Source organism: Pyxicephalus adspersus, chromosome 4 (genome assembly GCF_032062135.1).
Source record: "Pyxicephalus adspersus chromosome 4, UCB_Pads_2.0, whole genome shotgun sequence".
In the NCBI taxonomy this organism is placed as follows: domain Eukaryota; kingdom Metazoa; phylum Chordata; class Amphibia; order Anura; family Pyxicephalidae; genus Pyxicephalus; species Pyxicephalus adspersus.
This window is the reverse complement of record NC_092861.1, coordinates 111,620,207-111,638,540: the sequence shown is the minus strand read 5'-3', so window position 1 is coordinate 111,638,540 and position 18,334 is coordinate 111,620,207. Positions and strand designations below refer to the sequence as shown.

Here is an 18,334-nt window from a genome sequence, read left to right as displayed (position 1 = left end):
GCGTTTGCCTAAGAATATAAAACAATGGAAAAAAGTGTCAGCACCCTTCTCAAGTCTGGTTTGGGCCTTCCTAATTTCAGTATGTCAAAGAAAAGGAAATTAGGCAGTTGCATATCCAAATCCAGAAGCTCTGGGCTAGAAACAAGTTTTGCAGGAATATTGTTAGGGTTTTCTTTAGCGTTAGCGTGGGATAACCTTAGGCACAGTGTCTAAGTGGCACCTGGTCTTCACCAGGACACCCTGCAAGGGGTGATTGGCTGGTAGTTTTGGAGGCTTCCCTGCTCAGTGGTGCATGGTGTGACCTGGTTAAGGTCCTTCGGGTCGCCGTACTAGAGGAGGAGGGGTGGAAAGGCTTTATTGTGGAGACAGGTGGTATTCAGCAGGCAAGAGGGAGAGATGAGAAGGGATGAAAGGTGGCAACAGGCATAGTCCAAGATGTAGGCAAGTGATCAGACCAGGCAGCAGGCCTAGAGTAATGAAGATCCAGGCAAATGGTCAAGGCAGGTAGCAGGCATGGCGTAATCCAGGTCCATGCAAATAGTCATAGCAGGCATAAGGTAATATAGGTCCGAGCAAATGGCTCAGGCAGGCAATGGGTGAAGGGTAATCCAGGTCCAGGCAAATGGTTGCCTGGACCTGGATTAGCAATAGTCAGAAAACAGAAAAGCAATAGTGTGCAAACACTGAATAACAAGGTAGCTGGTGCAAAGTCCAAGCACCAGCCACAATTGTTGAGGCTAAAATAGCCTCTGCCCCTTTAAGTAGCTCCTTCCACCTGGGCTGTGTCAGAGCGTTCATGTCTTCCCACAAACATGTGGCACCAAGCCTAACCGCCCAGCGGGGTAAACGAACATGGGATGGTTCGGCGGGTAACACCGGGGAAACTGACAGGTAGTAATTTACATGTAGTGAGAGCTTTAAAAAAAAAATAAACGATATTACACTTGCCACATTACTAATTTAAAGGCTTCTATACAGTTAGGATACATAGGAAATATACACATGAAGGGGTCCTCAAGTGAGAAGGAGAGGTACTGGGTAGAGAAACCAGGTCGCACCTTCATATGGTAGTATGTAGGTAGTAGTGGTTTAATTAAACTTTTTCTATCTCTAACCAGATAGATGCAATCACAATGTATGCATTGTATGAGTCCATGTTTTTACACCAGCATTCTTCAACATTCATTCATTCATTCTAGCTGTGTATGTTCTATCATGTTGACAAGTGTAAACTTAAAAATGTAGATTACATGAGTAGCTTTTATTCCAACTGTGCAGACATTTTTCATTGCTACTATTAATCCAAGATAATTACCCGTCAATCATGCCTGTTTTTGCTTTCTTTGTAGGCTTTCTGTGACAGGGTGACAGTGGTAACCACAGGCTCCTAGTGTTGTGGTAGAGTTATGAACCTCTAATGCCAAGTTAAATAGAGCCGTTTTATCATCACCACCAGTCCAATTCAGTATAGTAATTTACAATACACAGATTCCAGACGCAGATCCACCTAGCCATCCATCGAAGGTGTTTTCTGAGATATAGCTAGAACACAGATTTAGGGAAACATTTTTGACTTTTTTTACAGTTGTAATGCTGCCCAATATTGCCAGTCCACTGACTGGTTTCACTTGTGGCCTGAAATTGCTCTATGAATGTAAATTGGTTTAAATTCCTAAATTAAATTCAACTATATCTTTTACCAATTTTCAACTGATCCCGAAATCCCATGACAAGGAAAAAATAACACAAATCTTCTCAATCCACCCTTAAAGCTTAATTTATCTATAGATTTAAATGGACATTCAGTCAGATAGACATTGTGCAAACAACCTCTTTTTCCACCATTCCTCCATTTTTCTTTTATAGCACTAATGCAGTATTTTTAACCATGAACACTCCCAATAGATATTGAGTTTGACCTTTCTGTCCAGTTTGGCCAGTGCATGAAGAAATGTTATATGGGTTGTTGCTGTTACTGACCCATGCCAGCATGGAGCACTGAAAGGGGAACAAACTAAGCAACTACCAAGTGAAAAATGTGTGCCATAGTACATGAGCTTTCGGTTAGGTTTTAGTGAGAAGATCCACAAATTATAGTCATTCTGTAGGGTCCTATAGTGCATATATGTTTCAATATTTTAGGACCTCAGATATCTAAATATAGCAAATGCTGTTGAGAAAAAACATTTACCTGATAAGTATACCCAAAACTGTTAAACCACCTTTTTTCTACATTTCTCAGTGACTCTCGGTAAGATGTCTGCTGCTATTTTATTTGCTTTTGGTTTATCCAAAAAGAAGCTAGTACTGGAGTCCACCAACTTCCATTTATTACTAAAATGCCATTTTAAAAGTAAATTTGTCCTTTAATTCTGAAACATAGCTTTGCATTGTGGTGTGTTGTAGTAACACACGGTAACATTTGAATGAGACCCCATTGCACAACTGGCCCTCAAATGATGTAGGGATTCTGCAGTTGGGGGCCTATTAGAAGCTGGTAGCCCCTTTAATAAGAGGAATCCCAAATAGAAACCCTTCACCCTAATGAATAAGTATGGGGTGAATGAAAATTGTTTGTAGATGAGAAGGTTGTTAGAACACTAAAATTGCAAATAAACAAATTACTTTTTGTCACTTTACATAGTTTTAAGGGAAAGTATTTTATATTTACTTTGAGCATGAATTTATTATCATGGAGAGAAGGGGTCAGGAGAGAAAGTATAGGCTTTTAGAGGCAATATGTGCATGAATGTTTAGTTATTACAAGGTTTCCATAAATTAGTAAATATTAAGGCTATATTCAGACTGACAGTGAGGTTGTGGTGTGGTTGCCACTTCTTCCCTCCACCCTTTGAGAATGAATGGGGGTAGCAGTGAGCAGTTCAGTACCTCACATTGCAGCCTACTCTAAAATGTTTAAATTCTGATTCTTTAGGAATCCATTTAGCAGCGCAGGTAGCCAATTGGCTGACAAAGTGATACCTGCCATGAGCTATATTGGAATGGCTGGTCCCACCACCAGTCTGAATGTTGACTACCTGTATCATTGTTGGTAACATTACCCTTTTTAAATAAAATGTTTGAATGAAATGTTAAAATGTACGACTTAACTTTTTACTGATTATCAACTACTGTTAAGGCTACACAGAACTGCCTGACTTTACCAATATTATAAACTTAATCCCAAGAAATTTGTTTAAACAGGAAAAATCCCCTATTTACTGTTGTATGTTTTAGAAGGAAAAAGTTTAGGATGACATACAGTTTTTACAGCAAATCTAACTTTATATTTTGAAGATCTTCAAGACTTTTTGTAGCTGCTAAAGTTATTTTATCAGGCATGATTCATCAAAACTTTTCTGCATTCCTTACTGTACGTCTGAAATAAGTGCACTTCTCTCTGACTTCTTCTCTGAAAGGAATGTAAAGAAGGTTAGATGAACCATACCTGATGAAGCAGATAAAAAATTAACTAAAAGTGTTTTAAACTAACAAAACAAAGGTTGGTTTGATGTTCAGACATTGCACCTCCTGGAATTTTTACTTTACAAAACATGCATTGATAAAAGTGCATCAGCACGGGAGTTCTCTTCTTAGGACTTAAGTATCTGGAAAATAAGACCGACATTCAGATGTCCAGCGAGGTCTGATGTAATAACTAAACCTTCATCCACCAAAATTTGTGCTAGGAGAAAGACATATTCCTCATAAACACTAATATCCAATGATGACTAGCAATCTTTGAGACTAACTGTACCAATGTCTTCTTTTTGAAAAATCTGTAAAATTTCTTGAACTATAGGGATTACATCTGTATTACTATAGGGAGAACTACATCTGCTACACCTTGAAGTTTTCTCTTTCCATCTTTTTATGATACCAAAGGTTTTGTAGTTATTTTGAAATAATATTTAAAAAGTGCATCAACGATTTTTGTGGCACATTTTCATTTCACAGCTGGCCTTGGAGATTTTCCTTTGTTCTTGAAATTGTTAATGTGCATGGATTGGCAAGGAAGGTTCACTTGTGCAATGTTAAATCTGCCAATCTATCAGCAGACTTGTGCTCAACAACGAAAACATTCAAGGTTTCACAGATGCATGTGTGCCTTTGCGGGAATGGTTAACAACTGTTACTAGTAGACTTGGCTAGCTAGAAAATTAGGTCTGATATCCCAAAAAAGAGGTTCTCCAAAAAAAAAATAAAAATGCAATAAATAAAAATATTTTACTGAATGAGGTTACATGAAGTTACATTACTAAGTGGAGACTGCTCACGTAGCAAACTTTTATTTTTAACTTCACGTGACCGAGTATTTAAAAACATAAGCTAAACAAATCCAACCTCATTAAGCATTAAAAAAAAATATGATTTTATTTCTGCATTTGACTGATTGTATATTGGAATGGATCCCCAGTACTGCAAAAATACAAAATTTTATCTAAGCTAAGATCTTCTGGCAGTTTGAATTCTTTGCTAATATATACACCATACTATATATATTAAGAGCAGTAATACCGTACATTTAAAGTACTTGCTAATATTTCATAAAGTTCAGATTGTATTTTAGATGTCTAAATAGTGGTGAGTTACATAAAAACTCTGGTCACCAGCAATTGTATCTTTATTCTTCAACTTTTGGATACATTCCAGCAGCTGCTAGCTAGTTTGTCTTCCAAACATTCTAGAGGGTTCATTGCTAAAGAAGTGCTAACTAAATGTTTACTTGTGTCAGTGGTGATCCAGTTTATGTATACAAAAGGTCTCAAGTGCACCTCCTATCACATCCATTGGGCCTCATATTAAAACCACTAAACACACACATATTAATATGCATCAATACAATGACTTGTAGTGTTATTGTCAATACCACCCCCAATGCATTGGACGGCAGCTGTCAAAGCATGGTTCCTGGCAGTGGATCATAATGAATAAGCTGTCTTAACCCAATGGGTTGATTTAGGCTCTTCACTTTGCAAAGTGAATGATCCCCTTACAATAGATACTTCACCTAGCTTTGTAAATAAGGTAAAGCTTTTTTGACTTCAGACATTCAGCCATGTGCATGCTCAATTCCTATGTTGTAGATTTCCTTGCATGTGATTAGGTAATCTTTGCAAAGTGTTTTTTCACCACATTCTGTTATAGGAGTAAGTTTTCTCATCCTGTAACAGCCTGAACTTCTTTGGTAAATCAACCCTGTTAACACATGTTCCAACAGACCATATAGATGTAATTAGGCCCTTTATTTTTGCCATAATCAGCATTACCTGGGTAGGGCTAAAAGCCTTTGCAAGGTTTTCTACATCAGTTGTCAATTCCGGCCCTTCTCAGGCACAATACCTCCTGACAGCCGATGGGATTGGGAATATACAGAAATAAGTTACTGCTGTTTGTTAGTAAGCCAACTTCTCTTTTACAAGTATGTAGCCAGGGCATCAGGAGATGCTTTCTAAGAATGGAAATGTGTTTGGCACATTTAGAGTTACTTAATAGCACTGTATCCTTGCCTAAATACCCAATAGTGGCAGTCCAGCAGAGGACACAGCAAGTCATACACAAAGAACCGAGGTGTTTTGACTTTGAATATCAAATTAGTTAAAAAACCTAAATGGACACAGGGTTTTTGCTAGGTACTTACTGATTGGATTGTTAGGAATAAAAATCCCTTGGCAGATAAAGTAGCTTTTATATGTCTTTTATCCATGTATATCGTTTTTGCCTGGAGTTGAACTTATAAATAAAAACTAAGATCTGAATTTTTTTGGAACCTGTCTTTCACCTGTCCTCCATTTTAGATACAAGATTGTGATCATATATTTAAAATTCATTACTAATTTGAAAGCTGGTTAGATTCATATTACATAGGTTGCCATTACCCTGCTTGATCACTTCCATTTGCCGATAGTATTAGAAAGCTCTGACATATATCTCAGAATTTTGCTTTTAATTAGTCCCAAGGCTCTTTGTGCCCTTAACACGCTTTCTGTACAACTATTGTTTTTGACAAGCAGGCCTAGCAAAATCCTTTATTTTGTGATTAATTATTTATTTAATAATACTGTTTAAATTGCTTAACTTTCTCTAGACAAAATAAAGTGTTGTACTACATTGCAGCCTCACTGTTAGGAATGAAGATAGAGGGGAGAATTCAGGAAGAATGGCGCACACAACGAAAATGGAGAGCATCCAGGTTGTAGAAGAATGGTAAGTTTTTATTTTGTATAATCCCCATCCATTGGTCTGGCTAATAACTCATTTTGATTTGCTGTTTTATGAAGCTGTAAAGGCTCCTTCCTAAGTATTATCCAAAAGGGAGCTGTTGGTGATGGATTAGTTTCACTGGGGAACAATTGTGAACAAATTTTTTGTTGACTTACGGCTTATTTTACACTAAAATAGATATGCTGATTCTGAAAGTGCCGTTAGTTTTCTTCTATTACGTCAGTTTTTTTTCTCTATTGCTTATAATAATGTGATTACTGTAGCGTGGATTTGTATAGGCTATTCGTTTACACGCAAGACAGTGTGGTCGGAGGTTGTGCGCTGCTCTACATAGTGAAAAATCAAAATTTATTTTTCTACATACACACTTTTTATTTCTTTTTATTCAGATCATATCTGGCTCTGCTGTTTTCCGTCGTAAGTGCCTAAACAAACCTGATTCATTTTGTAATATCTGTGGCAGTTTCACCATTCCCAGTAAAAGGGCAAACATCAGCACATTTGTAGAGCAAGCCTATTTGGTATATTTTAAACTTAAACTTGGTGATCGAGATAAGTCTTGGGCCCCTCATAAGGTGTGCAAACAGTGTGCCGACGATTTACGGATGTGGACAAAGGGAACACGTGATAAGATGCCACTTGGTATACCTATGGTTTGGTGAGAGCCAGGGGATCATTTCAGTGACTGTTACTTTTGTGTAGTGAAAACTTCAGGATATAACAGGAAAAATAAATGTAACAGAGTATCCTAGTCTATCATCGGCTATACGCCCAGTGGCGCATTTAGATGAAATCCCAGTGCCGGTTTTCGTTAGACTACCCTCCCTTGAAGAAAATGGTAATGGTAATGAACTAGGTGACAACAATGATGAAGAGGACTCTGTTTGCAAGGGAATTGATCAGCATGAGTTGAGTGATTTGGCCCATAATTAAGGACTATCGAAGAAGGCCTCAGAACCCCTAGCATCAAGACTGAGTGAGAAAAACTTACTTGAAAAAGGAACTAAGGTATTGTACTTCGAGAAATTGCAGTACTTTAGAACTGATAGGGGCTTTGTGTATTGCCATAACATACCTGGCTTAATGGAGGAATTGGGAATCCCAATCTAAAACTCAAATGAATGGTGACTATTCATCGATAGCTCAAAGCAGAGCTTAAAGTGTGTCCTCCTTCACAATGGCAAAATATTTGGGTCAGTCCCAATTGGCTATTCAGTTTCTCTTTGTGAAGAATATGCAGACATAAAGCGAATCATTGAGTTGCAATATCACCAACACAATTGGGTCATCTGTGTTTACTTTAAAATGGTATGCTTCCTTCTTGGTCAGCAATGCAGATACACCAACTATCCCTGTTATCTGTGCATGTGGGACAGCAGAACTCGTGAGAGGCATTGGGTGGAAAGGAATTGGCCTCCCAAGATCTGCCCTAAAACCAGGTGGTCCAAACATTCTACATGAGCAACTTGTTAATAGAAAGAATAATATATTCCCGCCTCTGCACATGAAACTGGGTCTGATGAAGCAGTGCGTTAAAGCTTTGCCAACTGAAGGACAATGTTTCGAGTACCTCATTTTGGCATTTCCTGGCCTGTCATTTGAAAAAATAAAGGCCAGTGTGTTTGATGGTTCACAGATTCGACAGCTCATCAAAGATGAACATTTGATCAGGACAATGTCAGAAGTCGAAAAGAATGCTTGGTTATCATTGAAAAGCCATTGTCAAGGACTTTCTTGGAAACACACAAGCAAATAATTACACAAACTGTCCAGATACGCTTGGAGAGCTACAAAATTCTTGGTTGCAATATGAGCATCAAGGTGCATTTTCTGCATAGCCATCTTTCTAACTTCCTGGAAAACCTTGGTGCAGTCAGTGATAAGCAAGGTGAACGATTACACCAAGATTTGAAGGTCATGAAAGGACGGCATCAGGGTAGATGGGATGTATATAGGATAGCTGACTTTTGTTGGAGCATCTGGCGGGATTGTCCTAACACTGAACACTCCAGGAAAAGCTATAAGCGTAAATTTTTACCTTAACAGCTTATCTGATTAATTTTCGAATATTTTACTGTAAAAAATGTCATAGAGTAACAATAAATCATTTGTATGAACAAAAGAATGTAAGATCTAACTCAACAAAAAAAAGCGTTCCCCAGTGTTATCTGTTATGTTACCAGTAAAATTGTAAAGTGTTTGTAAACCCTAACAATGAATAGGGGCAGCAGTGGGCTGTACTAGTACCACTCACTTCCAGCTGCTGTCACTGGTTGTTTAAGAACTAGTGCAGCCATGGGAGTGCCAGAGCCGCTGGCAAGGTGGCAAGGGGAGGACGCAGAATCACACCATGTAGAGGCAGGTGTAAACCTGCCCTAAGCAGTCTTCTGTACCCTACCCAGTTCATTTAAAAGGATTGCAAAACACCCTTCCCCACCCTTCCAATTTATGAAGTAGAGTAGAGGTAGAGACTATCTATAGCCAAAACATGTTTTTTATCCTAAGTCGACAACGCTGTGTTGATACAAGGGAGGGTAAAGGAGGGTTGTCAACCTAGTGAATTGCAAGCAGGATCATTGGGTGAAAATAAAGGAACAAGAAGAAAACAAATGCAGCCATTGCCTCTAAGGACTGATAAGATGCAATGTATTGCAGTTTTCTTCCTGGATTTAATACAGTTTATGGTAGGCAGTTTTTCATTACACTCTGATACATGCAATACAGAGTGGCACATTTAAAGAATTTGGATTACAAAGATTCCCACAGCATCTGAGTCTGGGAAATCCTATTGCTCTGGGAAGGTAAAGCACATCTTTGCTTTGGCTGGTATCCAAACTTTGGTTTAACCTCCTTTAGAGAAGCAGCCAACAATCTAAGATCGGACTGTTTAAAAACAGCTATTTAAAACTCAGTGTTTCTTGGGAATCAAATATATGTTTACAAAGCAGGACCTTAAGTTATGTGCCCACCGAAAATAAGTTAAGAGTGGGAAAAACAGCAGCAGTGTGTACCCTTGTACAACTTTCAAACCAAATACTGTACACATTTACAGTAGCTGGAAGACAAGCATGCCTTGGGATTAGTTTAGAAATGTAATACATTACATATAGTTAAATAGAATATTTATGTATTGCTTACTATGTATAATTGTTTTAGGGTATTTTGTAGCTCTCTTACAGCTGTTTTAAATGCTTTTACTTCTTAGAGCCACTTGCACCTTATCATTTAGAACTACTTACGCATTTGCAAACAGTTTTACATGCAGGTTATAGTGCTTGTAAAGCTAGTGGCTCAAAGTGATTAAAAATAAAAAATAAGGATTCCATTTGCTGGGCTTTTACAACCACTTGAAATTACTTGCACAGGCATTTACAAACTCCTAAAAAACCCAACAGTGACAACTTGAAACCATTCCTGGGTGTTTAGAGATTGATGGTAGGTGCACAGGGGTGGTACTCCAGTAAAATTCAGCTAGTTTTAACATCCCCTTCCTGTAAAGGGAAACTAATCTGCAAAGTTAAGAAAAGTAAGAATTTAAATGCTATGTTCTAATTTTGTAAAAATCAAAAGTAGATATAGACAATTGTCTAATGGCATTAGGTTTGCTAAAGATCTGTGTATCATAAACAGGTATTACTTTTTGTCAAATACTTATTTTATCCATTTTTGATCTTATATTTGCATATTGCATATCGGCACTGCTGATTTCCTACAGCTTCCTGTTAATTTGCATGCAATGGCTACATGGCATTTCTCAGGGTGGTTTTCCTGATCGTGACAAATGTGGAAAAATGCTTAGGTTTGGTACAATATCTACTGTTACTGTGACCAAACACTTCAATCTCTTTGATTTATGAGTCCATGTCACATTGTCCCTATCTGTTCAATGGAGAACATCTCTTACTAATTGTAGAAGCATGTACTTTTAACATATTGCAGGAGTTACCTGCAGATCCCACAATTCAATATGGGGGTTTTTGAACATTTCATTTGACATCTATTGTTCACCTCTGATTTTGCTGTATCACACTGACCATCCAGAATCTGTACCAGTTTTAAAAAAAATATTAGACAAAATACTTGAATTTAGGATAACAAATGCTTAGAGAATGACCTAATTGTAACTATCCTGACTTTCAGCAAAAGCCCTTCTGCAGATGAAATCATATCTTGGTCTCACAATTTTGATAAAATGATGAAAAGTCCTGCTGGAAGAAATCTCTTCCGGGAATTTTTACGCACAGAATACAGTGAAGAAAATCTTCTCTTCTGGCTGGCATGTGAAGACTTGAAGAATGAGCAAAACAAGAAACTGATTGAAGAAAAGGCTAGGAATATATATGAAGATTACATCTCCATACTCTCACCAAAAGAGGTACTTTTTGCTTTACATGTGTAAATTAAGCTTGAATGTAAGTGAAGGCCAAATACACACAAAACCGTCAAGTGGGGGCCAGTCAACTGGATAACGTACTGATTAAATGTAGCATATCAGTTACACTTACCTCTGGGATCATCAAACTGAGGAAGATACGCAGAACTGTCTTAAAGGATAAGAGTAGCTTTTGACCTTTTTTTTTAGTGTAATAAGTGATAAAAGATATATTTTGATATATAATATAAATAATTCCTATTGCAGTCAGTGTTGCAGTGAGGACACAGCAAAGACATCAACAAAAACGGCCCTAAATTAGTGGTCCATTTCAGAATATATATTTACCTGTATGTAAGCATTTTCAAAAAAAATCATTAGCAATAGCTGAACATAAACAGCTTTGCTATGTTGACATATTGGCTGCAACCAGAGGGGGTTATGGAGAGAGCTGTGACATCAGTAGGACAAAGTCCATTGTAATAATGTGAATATATTATTGTCTGATGACTCATAGTGACATAATTGTTGCTTAGTGGCTCTTTCTGCTACCTGTCGTTTTTTCTCCTCTGGGACCTGAAATGGCTGCAGAAGAGTGTGGGAATATGCAGAGTAACCCAGAATGGCACCAATAAAAACATTAACAAAGAATGTTGTGCAATTTTATTAAAGCTAGGTCCTATGATAGGAGTCATCACCTCCCTACCAACCCTTTCACACCGTGATCATGTGTTGTTCTAGCACCAAACCTCTGGTGTCCATGGTACCATGTTACTGCTTCTGTGATGTGGACCCTTCCTGTTGGCTAGCCTGCAATTAGGTCCTTTTTGAATGGGTGGGAGGACACATTAGCAATGATATCACTATGTCTATAGGGATTTTTTCTGGGATATGTTTATTTCCCTAGTGGTTGAACTTGATAAACTTACGTCTTTTTTTCAACCTAGCTATGTAACATCAGTTAAAACAAGTGGACATGGAGCACATCTGCAAAAGGGAGCATATCTGCAGCTTTGGATCAGTGGTCCTTGACAGTTTGAGTGGCCTGAGTGGTAGATTTAGGTGAATTTATCCATCTTTAAAAGCTAAGGAAAACGAAGATCATGAGGGATGGCAGAAAAAGGGTGCAGGATATGTTTTTTTGCCTGCAGATAGACTTTTTTGTATGTTTGAGTGATGTGTTCTCAATTACAATGTAAATGCCTAATTTAATACAGAGATGCAATTATCCTTTAAAGAGGAAATCTGGCCAAGACATTTTGTATTGGTTTAGAATCCAAATCTAAACCACTTTTAACCATTGTTGGGCTTCTGTTAGTGTCTTCTCTAGGGAGCTTCCCACCTCCCTTTATCCCAAAGAATTGAGTGAAATTCTCTCCAGAGTGAAAAATGGAAACAACTAGATCTAGTCATTAGATCTAGACATTAGATAGTTGTTAGTGCTAGATGGTCTAGAAGCTGTTGGAAATATTGTTACATAAATGCTCCATGAGTCACCTTAGTGCGTGTAATGGGGAGAATCTGTAGATGCCCCTGGCACTGGTGGTAATCTGGGGAAAACAAGTGACCCTCCTGGAAAGATGAAACAGTCAGACGGGTTTTAGCTAAAAGCCTGCCGACTTCATTGATCTCTCTCCCCCCATATTTTTTTATGATCATGCTTTGTCTGTGGAAAGAAAAAGATTATGTATAAGATGATCAGATTAGAATATTTAAAAGAATGTTCTCAAAAAGTGGTATGGACTCATAGAAATTAACATACCGAATTCCTGTTTTATTATTATTATTAATTTAAATAAGCACCTGTAAGTATGAAAAGTAAAATGCTTCAAAATTTTTCACAATTCTGCCACATTGCTCTGCCCTTTGTATATGTATTTACTTTAAAAGAAATTTTCTTTTCCTTCTCAGGGCTAAGCAACTGTTTTGCTTGATTTGCCAAAATACACTAGAATATACTTTCCTCTAATCATTCTGACCGGCCATTAGCTAACTGGAGGTGAGGGAGAACAAAAATGTATGTGCTGCCAGGGAGGGCTTACATTACAGTGAACATGTTGCTTTGCTGTGTATAGTTCAGATTCACTTTTAATTACTGATAAAATATGTTGGAAGACAGTTGTACAGAAGCTAGATTTTTGACCAAGATGATTGCAGTTGTTCAACTCCAGTGATTCACAAATAGGTTCTGCACACAGCATTGGCCTACAAAAGTTTTAATTGAGTTATATGTTATTCATGCCAGGTTAGCTTGCTAGTTACAGTATATACAGGGTTTGAATATAAGCTCCAGCAGAAATGAAAATAAAGAAGGTGGTTTCCAATCAACTTCAATATGACTGACCTTTTGAGTTGACTTTATAGTTTAAAGTGTCCGCTTAAAAGCATATCTTGCATTCTTCCTCCAACACTGGCATCTACCCAAATTCCTGAGGAACTCTTGCTTTTCTTGAATTTCAAGAGGGTAACTTTGATCAGAAATACTTTTTGTCAGAAAGCAGAAGGCAACTGATGACCTCATAGCTTTGTACTGCATCTAGCGTTACACAGCTAACATTGATAATGTTCTGATTAATATCTGCTCAGATTTCAAATAAACTGATTGATATCCAGTGGTGCACATTGGTAATTTAGATAAAATATTTTTATAGGGGAGATATCATCATAACAAAGCAATTACCACTTACATATAGGTAAAAATAGATGTATCTGGTATATACGGATGTAAATATTATATTTTACATCCACATATACCGGGTACATCTATACTTGCTTATATGTGAGTGGCAATTGCCTTGTTATGTATATAACTTTGTAAAACAACAATATGCCGGTAATTTGAAAATTTATTGTATGTACTCTTGTGATTGTAGATCTCCTTTTTTCCTGAGGAAGCGGATTTCTGTCCGCGAAACGTGTAGAAAGATAGTCGGGCATACCCGAAGGGAGAGCTCAAAAAAGAGTATATATTATGCATTTTAGGATTTTATTTGTCATTTTTATTTGTGGAATTTAATGTTATTTAACAAGTTAAAGTTCTATTTTATAAAAAAAAAATATATTGCTTTTGTTGGCTTGAAAAGTCCCATAAACTGGTGATTCACCACAATTGTGCTTTCTATAGTATAAGGGATGTGGCCATGCTTATGATAACAGGTGGGATCTGCGTCTGATAATCTAATATTTGGCATAACATGTATCAAGGCGTAATATGTACCTTTTTGTATATTTTTAGTAACATTTTTCTTTTTTAGTTTTATTTTGTATATATATTTTTTCACAGACTCATTCAAAACACCATGCTTGCCTATCCTGGCCTGCCTTACAATGCCTAATCAGTTAATTAAAATGGTCTTTGTTTACAGGTCAGTCTCGATTCCAGAGTTCGGGAAGTAATCAACAGGAATTTGCTGGATCCAAACCCACACATGTATGAAGATGCTCAACTTCAGATTTACACACTGATGCACAGAGACTCATTTCCAAGGTTTTTGAACTCACAAGTATATAAGACTTTTCTTGAGAGTACAGAAAGCTCCACTACTGACTCTTAGCTGAACCATTTAAAGAAATAATGTTTTTCTTTTTATCAAGAAAACAAAAAAAACGTAGTTTAATAACATCAGACGCTGAGTTCCTGGAGAACTCTGGTCGTGCACTACTCAGGCTACTGTGAAGAATACATTTAAAAAAAGAAACTGCTTTCTGTCTCCATTTCCTAAGGTCTTTCATGCTTGAGTTTGAGAAATATACAACACTGGAATTGCCACGTTTGTCTTACACAGTTCACTTGAGTGTACAAAACAATGATTAATTGGATGGACTACAAAGAAACTATGTTATAATCTCATACTGCATGTGCAAAAATGAGGTTCTCTTTTACTCACCAATCACGTGTTGCAATATACGTCAAATATGTACTTAGCACTACTTTATGTGGAACACAGTGTTACCTTAAAAAGAAAATGGAAGCAAACTTTGCATTTCTTGGTTGAGAATGTGTGTTGACAAGACTACTGTAAACTTTAAATGGCTTTTTTGGTGTTAGAAGTAAGAATATGCAAAGCCAATACATAAAAAATATAACCTTTGATGGGAGCAAAGGAGATAGAAGCTGTAATTCTCAGATGTTCACTGCCAAACTGCGGCTTTTATTTTTGTTACAGAGTTTGCAATGTCAAAGAAGCACAAACCATTTAAAAAAAGGATTTATGTCTGGATGACCAAAACTCTTGAGCTGACATTGTTTATTGTTGTTATGAGAAAGTAGCATTTTTATGTACATTTCAGATGTCATATACATACATTGATTTAAATAAAACTGGTCATCCAGTTATAATAGTGTTGTTTACCATAATGTATTACAGCAAAAAAGTAAATAACAAAATAGTTTAATATTTTAAAAAATAAAATTTAATAAAAAAGTTTACTTATATGTAGCATTTGGAAACCTTTCAATGAAACATCGTCTTTCATATTACTGAGTGAAAAAGCTTTGATCGCATGGTTTAAGCTTGATGAACCGTAGTTTTTTTTCAATGGGTATATAAATTCAATATAACTAGTTGTATATCTCCTTGTGAGGAACTGTAAAAACCAGCATTAAAACCAAACTTTTATTGTTTGAAGATAAGGCAGAAAACCAGCATATTTTGTTGTGCTGTCCAAAGATTATATATATAAATATATATATATTCTTTGTCATAAAGAAAAGTGTGGTAAATTTTTTTCCATATGTTGCAGAATTTATTATCACCATGGTGATACAAAATATTTGTTTTAGGTATTAATTGCATGTATTTAAAATGGCATACCTGGCCTTATTTGGTTACCGGACAAGTTATTTACTTATTACTACCTCTTTTTTACTTTTTATTTATTGTATTATTTGTCACAGGCTTAGTACTTTTACTTGAAGCATTGGATTTTCTGTTTGCATGTTTTACATACATGACAACATGTATCATAAAATATTTTACATATGTATCTTGCATAGAAATCAGGATAAATGGATTCAAAGGGCTATTATATGCTCCCTATGCAAATATTTTACTTATGTTGGTATTTAAGGTAATATAACATTTAAATAAACAATAAATTAAGAAGTAAAAGAATAGCTTATGTTTACAGTGAGGTTACTGAATATTCTGAATTTAATATTCAGCACTTTTGAAATGTTATTATTTATAAAGTTGTAGATAAAAAAAATATTTATTACAATAATTGCTTTAGTAAAAAAAATTATTTTGGCAAAAAATATTACTGTGCTGTTCAGTATTATATTCATATTGGTTCTACTCGATAACCATATGAATAATATTGTAAAGATAATTTATAACTAAAAAATATACATGAACATAGCAAAAAATAATGTTTCATTTCATTTTGGTGTTTTTTTTCCTTTAAGATATTTTAAATGAAAAAAGATGTTTCTTCTGATTTTAATATTTGCAGTTGCTAAGCAGTACTTTCCTCCTGAATTAACTTGTATTTACTGTGTTATATTTTTTAGTGTCATTTTAATGTTATGGTGCTTAAGGCGCAATAACATAGTACAGATCTGTACAGACATTGGAAAATATGTAAAGGAGATGAAAGCAGAATTTTAATACATCCGCAACTATTTGTTCTTAAGCAGTTTTTTTAAATGACACAATTTTGGATTTAAAGGAGAAACAAGGTCTCTTTTTTATGAGAGGAAGGCCCACTTGTGCCATATCGGGAGAACGTAAAGCAAGACTTCTCCATTTTCTAGTAACCAGTTAAAACACAATACATTTATAAAATAAAAAAAAAAATCAATAGTGATAGTTTAAATGGTAGACTGGAAGCACCCCCAGTGCTGCTCCTAACTCTTTTCACCAGGAAATCCAATCCAATCAAGATAAATCATGTTTCCTTTTAATTGAAAAGATATATATCTGACACTGCTGGGGAGATTTACTGCACTTCAGAGCACTGCTCTAAGACCAATAGTAGCTGTCTTCCCTGTTCATAGAAAAAGTGGGGTCAGAACCAGCGCTGGGGAACAATTCTGCTATTCACCAAAAAATTCACTTCTTTTTAAGCTTCCAGCTCCCTAATTTATCTATCCCTATAATTATTTTACTTTAATTGGGTAAGGTAAATGAAAATCACTCTCTTCTAAAAATACTGGGCTTGAACTCTCATTTTTAAAATGTAATCATATTGTTTTGACCAGGTAACATACTGTGTATTTAACTGGTATTTTCTTGATAATTTTAATATCCCAATACTTTTTAATAACTTTAAATGCATGGTGATTATATCCTTTAAAAGTGGCATTGGTAGTGCCACGTAAAAATAAAACTGCATGGGTCGTGCTTGTACCAAATTTTTCTAATAACTGGTTTTAAAAATGCACATGTGTTATGTAGATGTATCCAACCTTTAAATATTTACATAAAATGGTAAATATTTTCTTTTATTACATTAAAGGTGCAGTCATACTTAGTTGGCTTATAATTTTTTTTTCAATTTCTCCAAAGACCTACTTCTGCCTTTGGATTCTCATATAGGTGAACAAGTAAAACTCCTTCTGAAACAGAAGATTTCACACCTTTTGACTGGGGATTAAAAAAATAAGCCCCATTGGCAAGTACCTAAAAATAAAATCTTTGAATTCTCCCTTTGGAGATCTTAGTCCCCATCCCCTTTACCTTACCACCAATCTTTTTTGGTGGAAAAAAAAAGAATAGTAACACTAAGAACATGAATATAAAAAATTTGAGGATCCACTAGGAAAACACTATATTTTAAAATAAAGTCAGACATTAGGTTAAAGCTGATACCAGTGATACTATCCCACTAAGTGATCACTGGCAGTACCAATCTAAAGTTGAATCGTCCTCACCTAAGGCCACATTAACATAATTCTCCAATCCATAGTCCTTTATTTGTCTCCTTTTTAAAAGAAGAGGTGTCCTTTGCTGGGTGTCCACATCATAATGAGACAATGGCTGTGTTTTATATGTGGAAACAATATGGATGGCAGATTTAGGTGAGTATATCTTGCATTACAAGGTAAGAAAAAAAATGTGTGTATTGTTGGCCATGGATGGAATTTAAAAAGGGTTTCTCCAGTAAAGGAAATATAAATGCAGGGGCCCCAGAGAGCAACTGATGTCATAATCGTATGGCAACTGTCCATGAATAAAATGTAATTCTTGTTGGACTCCTATAATTCTTGTATAAAGATTAATTTTAAAATTCTTGTTAGCTTATAAAATTCAAACCAAATCACAAGCACCGCTGAAATATAGTTTTAGTGTGTGTGTATGTATATGTGTGTGTGTGTGTGTATGTATGTATGTATGTATGTATATATATATATATATATATATATATATATATATATAAATATAAATACACATATATAGTCCATATTTGTTAGTTTAGCTGCACTACTAACACCACAACCAATATCTCAGCTTCCTATATAATTTCTATAACTATAATTACACATATATAGTCAGTTCAATATCCCCCCCCCCCATCTCTCTACATATCTGGGGGCAATGGCTGAGGGGGGATACTATAGGGCAGCGTTTCTCAACTTTTTCTTCAGAGGTTGCTAGGGGGTCTTTGAGCAATGAACAGTTTGTGCCTCTCAGGTCAGTTTACCAGATACCAATGATCTTTTTGGCTATCTGTAAGGGTGGCAGCTTTCCTGCTGGTCAGCAATGTAGGAAGCATTCTGCCCATTGACCACCATGC

The 18,334-nt window shown here is 36.0% G+C and overlaps 1 protein-coding gene across 2 annotated transcripts in view; it reads left to right on the top strand.

Annotated features, from left to right (window-relative positions):
* Positions 1-17,931, top strand: part of RGS17 (regulator of G protein signaling 17) — a 66,055-nt gene extending 48,124 nt beyond the window's left edge. The window contains exons 3-5 of one of the 2 annotated variants that reach the window (XM_072409296.1): positions 6,118-6,207; positions 10,366-10,600; positions 13,963-17,931. In XM_072409296.1, coding sequence (XP_072265397.1) covers positions 6,118-6,207; positions 10,366-10,600; positions 13,963-14,151 — 514 coding nt within the window. In that variant the 3' untranslated portion in view covers positions 14,152-17,931. The remainder of the gene's footprint in view (positions 1-6,117; positions 6,208-10,365; positions 10,601-13,962) is intronic. The other variant, XM_072409297.1, reaches the window with a different exon arrangement.
* The last annotated feature ends 403 nt before the right edge of the window (positions 17,932-18,334 follow it).